The 5820-nt window shown below is 43.6% G+C and overlaps 1 protein-coding gene across 1 annotated transcript; it reads left to right on the plus strand.

The window, feature by feature from the left end:
• The first annotated feature begins 321 nt into the window (after nucleotides 1-321).
• LOC109862394 lies at nucleotides 322-1473 on the plus strand. The gene has a single exon (XM_020442432.1). It carries the CDS (start codon nucleotides 322-324, stop codon nucleotides 1471-1473), a length of 1152 nt encoding a protein of 383 aa, XP_020298021.1.
• The last annotated feature ends 4347 nt before the right edge of the window (nucleotides 1474-5820 follow it).

Below are 5820 nucleotides of genomic sequence, written 5' to 3' on the forward strand. Positions count from 1 at the left end.
CGTGCGCACAATCTTATGTTTGCTGTAATGTTTCCTTTCCGTTCTTCTTTTTTTTTCTCCTCCTGAGAGCTAATAAAGGCAGTTAGTCGTATGTTACCAAGCATAGAGACAACACGTCTTAATTTATTACTCATCCTTCATTCAGATGTGGTTTGCGTAAGAGATCAAATCCAATAGGTTATGGGCCCAGGCTATTCTACGCCTGACATTGTGCTGGTTATTCGCGAATTATAAGGGATACGTTTTGACCGAAAAAGTGAGTGCAAGTTAAGAGAAACGTGCTATCGGTGAACGGCTTGTGGCATAAAAACAAAAAAAAGGATGGCGGCGCCTAAGCTCGATTTGGGTGGTCTGTCGAATAAGTTCGACGGCAGTAATTATCGCCTGTGGAAATGCCAATTGGTAAACCTACTAGAAGCGCATGGGCTTCTTGATGTCGCTGACGGAACGACAGCCAGGCCGACGGCGGACGCGGACAGAATTCTCGCATGGCGTCAGACAAACGCGAAGGCAAAGGCTGTGATCACAAACTCGCTTGATTACGCGCAGCTCGAATTTGTCGTTGAATTGAAAACCGCGAAGCAGATGCTAGACAAGCTTGACGCACTGCATGACACAAAAACGGAAGCTAACAAAGTAAGTCTCTTGCAAGAATTCTATGCCTTACGGATGTCGTCACAAGAAACGGTTACACAGTTCATCTCACGAGTTGAGAGTCACGTACGTCGATTAACGGATGCGAAGAAGACGATCGGCGAAGACGAAAAGATTGCGGTTATGCTATCGGGATTACCATCCAAGTTTAACACGACGATCACGATGTTCAAAACGAGAACCGACGACAAGCGCACGGTAACGCAACTACAGCGCGATCTGATTGACGCTGAGCAATTGATGCAGAAGACCGACGAGGTAACAGTTGCACTCGCGGCAACCGCGGTGAACACCGAGACGAAGAACTTGAAGCCAGACACGAAACAGAAACCGAAGAGAAAGTTCCGATGTTACGCATGTGGAAAAATGGGCACGCATTACGCCCAAGATTGTCGTGCGCGTAGTGACAAAGAGAAGACGAAATCTGATCAACATCGCGATGTGAATAAAGATGCGAAGGCATTCACGGCTACCATCACTTCGGAAATCGACTCAATTATGCGTGAGGATGCAAGGAACGTGTGGACAGTCGACAGCGGTTGTAACGTCCACGTCACAAGTAGACGAGATTGGCTTGTCAATTTCAAAAAAGAAACCGGTGCAACGTTAACGGTCGGCGGAGGTCGAAAACTTCCGGTACTCGGTAGAGGTCGCGTCAATATTTCGCGAACGGTAAATGGATCGCGACGAAAATTCGCGAAGTGCTCTACGTTCCCGAACTCGGACATAATTTGCTATCGGTCAGCAAGTGTGTTGATAATGGAATGCGACAAGAAGCACACGGAAACACGTTCAGATTCTACGATGGGAAGAAAGTGACTGGAGAGGGACGTCGTCAAGNCGATGGTTTATACCGGATGCTATTTCGAGTGCAGCCAGCAGCGACAGCAAACATTGCGATGAAGGCATCGCTGAAGATGGTTCACGAGCGCCTAGGACATGTGAACTTGAAATCGTTGCGAGACATGGTTAAGCAGGGTCACGTCGAAGGCATCGAATTAAGGGATACAAAAGACTTCTTCTGTCGAGGATGTGCGTACGGTAAAGCACATAAATTGCCGTTTAAGTCAACTGACAAAGCGGGCGCGTCGTCTCCGCGGGAGCACGTGAGCGCAGACTTGTGCACGATGGACAAGAAATCCATTGGCGGCAACAAATATTTCGCATTGTTTAAGTGTAGTGCAACCGGCTGGTGACGCGTATCAGGCAAACGTAGCGCAATATTGCGAACCAGAAACCCTCGACGAAGCAATGTCATCGAATGAAGCAAAAGAATGGAAGTCAGCAATCGACGAAGAGCTTGCTGCTCATGATAAGCACGGAACTTGGAAACTCGAGGTACCAAAAGCTGGGACTAAGATTGAAACCTGTAAGTGGGTGTTCAAGAGAAAGACATCGCCAACAGGCGAGGTCATACGGTACAAAGCTCGATTATGTGCACGAGGATTCGAGTCTGTCCATGGTAATACCTACGCACCCGTCGTAAGATACGATACAGTGCGTGTGTTGCTAGCAATTGCAGCGGCGAATGATTACAAAATGGCACAGTTAGATGTCAAGAACGCATATCTCAATGGANTGCTCGAACGAGAAGTGTGGATGGAACCACCGGGAGGTTTCAAGACAGAGGATAAGAAGATGAAGTGTCGTCTCATTAAGGCGATCTATGGGCTTCCTGAATCGGCATACTGTTGGAATAAACGTATTAACGCGGAGTTACTCAAATTGAATATGTGTCGCAGTAGCGCAGATCAATGTGTGTATTACGGAAAAATCGGTGAAGTTGAGACAATAATTGGATTGTTTGTTGACGACGTGATTTGTATGGCTGCCGATACAGAAGCAATTAAGTTTGTTTTAGAGAAGTTGTCGAATGTATTCGAATTAACAATCGTAAACCCGTCTGTGTTTGTAGGTCTTCAGATCGAACGCGATCGTAAATCACGATCAATACTCATACACCAAGCCGGATATATTAGAAAAATTATTGAGCGTTTCGGACTTGTTAATGCAAAGCCAATCGTTATTCCTGCTGATCCGTACACGGTCTTAAGTTTCGAGATGGCAAAAGATAATAGAGAGAATGATAAGATTCCATATCGCGAACTCATAGGTAGTTTAATGTATGTAGCCACCACCACGAGACCGTACATCATGTACGCGACGACTGAGTTGAGTAAATTTGTCGCAAATTTCGAACAAGCACATTATAATGCAGCGAAGCGCGTAATTAAATATCTACAAGCAACAATAAATTTAGGGATTGAGTACAAATTTGGCGAGAACGAAAATAAGTTGTTTGGTTATTCGGATGCTGATTTTACTGGAGATGTAGATTCACGTCGGTTGATGTCGGGTAACGCGTTTATGTTGAACAGGGGTATCATTGCGTGAACCGCAAAGAGACAAAAGACGGTGGCACTCTCGACCTGCGAATCGGAGTACATTGCGGCGTGCGCGGCGACTCGAGAAGTGGTTTGGTTGCGTCGTTTACTTAAAGACATTGGTAAGCAACAAGACAGTGGCACGTCAATCAAAATGGATAATCAAGCAGCTATCTTACTCATCAAGAAAGATGAGAATAAAAACCGCACGAAGTACATTGATATACAGTCTCATTTTACTCGCAAAAAGTACGCGACAAATGAAATTGGCATAGAGTTTGTTCCGTCAAAGGACTAGTTGGCGGACATGTTTACAAAACCGTTACCGCGCGAACGATTTACATTACTTAGAGGCGCGATAGGAATGCGTGAAAAATAAGTTACTTAATCGAGTACTTATTCAGGGGGAGTGTTAAGTTAAGTTATTGACATAGTTCATGCGCACTCGATTATATATATCACGAGAATGTTACCGACCGATAAGATGGTTACAAAGTGCGTGCGCACAATCTTATGTTTGCTGTAATGTTTCTTTTCCGTTCTTCTTTTTTTTTCTCCTCCTGAGAGCTAATAAAGGCAATTAGTCGTATGTTACCAAGCATAGAGACAACACGTCTTAACTTATTACTCATCCTTCATTCAGATGTGGTTTGCGTAAGAGATCAAATTTAATAGGTACTCAATACCGACTATAAAGACCTGTAAACTGACGTTTCTTATATTTCGTTTTGTGCCGTATTTACTGCATCAAATGCAAAATGCTTCTATAGAAATAAGTAAATTGTACTAAGGGTTTGCTGTTGTTCTTTAAAATGTCAAAATTCAGCATAAATTTTTTTTTATATATATTGTAACGTTTTTTTTTTTCATGATATGAAATTCTCGCGCCGCTCCCCCACAAACGGAGAGTCTAACACGGAACTCGGGCGGACGTCCGCGAGAATAATACAACGTCGAGTTACTGGCAGGATAGAAAAGATTTTATTCGAGCAAATTGCTGCGTCGGTCCGACGGTTTCTGGGTTGAAAAGTGGGCGCCAGACGCGTTCCCGCGTCAAATTCGGCGTCGGTCAAGCACAACGAATCAGCCAGCTCAATTTTTGGACGGAAAAGAGCTGGGTTTATAAAATATTTTTACTTCAGGCTGTCCTTTACCCGCGCGATAATAAGACTCACGCAATAAATAAAACCAGAGTTAAACAAAGACCGGTTACCAATTTATTGGAAAAATAGAAGTAAGAAATTAACATGAAAAGAAAAGAAAATAACATATAAAAGAATAAGCTACGTTTATATATACAATAAATAACAGACGGCAGCAAATAACGTTAGCCAACGAGATAAACAATTGAAACAAAACGATACCGCGAATCTGCCGAACAAGAGATAATCACAATTAAATTCGGCTGTAAGATAATTGTTACCAAAACGAGATAGCGGCGGTAGCAGAGTGTAAAGCTAGACGCAGGCTAAGCAGGCGAGGGGGTGCACGCAGTCACTAAATGCAAGCAATGCGCGAGAATAAATTAGCGTGCAAGCAGGTTCTTAGCAAGCAGCAAATCAACGCGGACTTCCTTGGTTTGCCGGTGTTCGCAATCTAGTCAAATTGGTAGACTCGCCACAAAGCTTTCGCCGTTTTCGTGCTCCAGGTCCGCAGACAATCCGGAACCGAGCGGTTAGTTAATTTACATGCATTCAATAAATACTCGCGGGAATGAGCGAGGTGGGCGCGACATCGGAAGAATTTTCGATTGCGAAGATCCCGAGAAAAAGCGCGACAGGGGCCGTATAGGCGCGCGGAATGATAGGCGGTACGATCGGTCAGCTCAAACGCGAATTTCTCGGACAGGATATACACCGACACGCGACCCGTATTCACAGTATGTTCGCGATTTGTCGGCGATATTTGCCACGACAATTCACCACACAAAACGGCAATTCATCCGTACTCTAGTCCACTCTAATTTACACTTCTGATCAGCGACACTTCCGACTCACACGCACCTTTTCTCTAGCCACTCACGCAAGAACATCCACGCGTTTTTGGTCCGGTATTCGATCACGCAATGACTCTACAGCAAGGAGTTTGATCCGACAATTTAAACAATCACGGCTAGGTGGAAAATAGAGCAATTTGGGACGCGATAATCGACCAAATAATGCATAAGGCTCGTTATAATAATCTTCAACGCGTCAGCTGATTGCCGGAACAATACAATAGCTGAGCGGTACGCGAGCGGTACGTTGGGATTAACACGGCACACAAAATATTCACGACAAGTTTACATACAAAAATAACAACGGAAACGCTACTTGGCGCGACACTGCCGCTCTAGGGCTTACTTATATTTCATAAAATATTATGTTCCATGCACTTAACCTAACCTAACCTAACCTACAATACTTTGCCACAAAGCCCCGATTCTGGCCGCTGTTGAAACTTCTAAACACGGGCAAAGGACATCAAGAAAATCAAATTAAATAACAATGTAAATAACAGTAACCGTTTCTTTAAAGTAAATCTATATTTTTCCAAAGAATTCTAGCATTGATTAAATACAATTAAATAATTCTATATTCTCAAGTATGACATTGACAAGTATCATCGGCGTTACGTTAAATACACAATGTAAAGATGGATCGGTTAAATTGTATACTTTGTGCATTTTGTGTATACGTGTATATATATATATATACAGGGTGACCAATGGGAATGTGTTGAAAGTAAATAGTTATATATCCCCTTCTCGATTTTGGTAACTGTTTTACCGACTAGGGTCCGC

Source organism: Pseudomyrmex gracilis, unplaced genomic scaffold, assembly GCF_002006095.1.
Source record: "Pseudomyrmex gracilis isolate BER0280 unplaced genomic scaffold, ASM200609v1 scaffold_1724, whole genome shotgun sequence".
Taxonomy (NCBI): domain Eukaryota; kingdom Metazoa; phylum Arthropoda; class Insecta; order Hymenoptera; family Formicidae; genus Pseudomyrmex; species Pseudomyrmex gracilis.

What these genes read in the sequence shown, in the direction of transcription:
- LOC109862394 (XM_020442432.1), top strand. Translation starts at nt 322, where the DNA reads ATGGCGGCGCCTAAGCTCGATTTGGGTGGTCTGTCGAATAAGTTCGAC.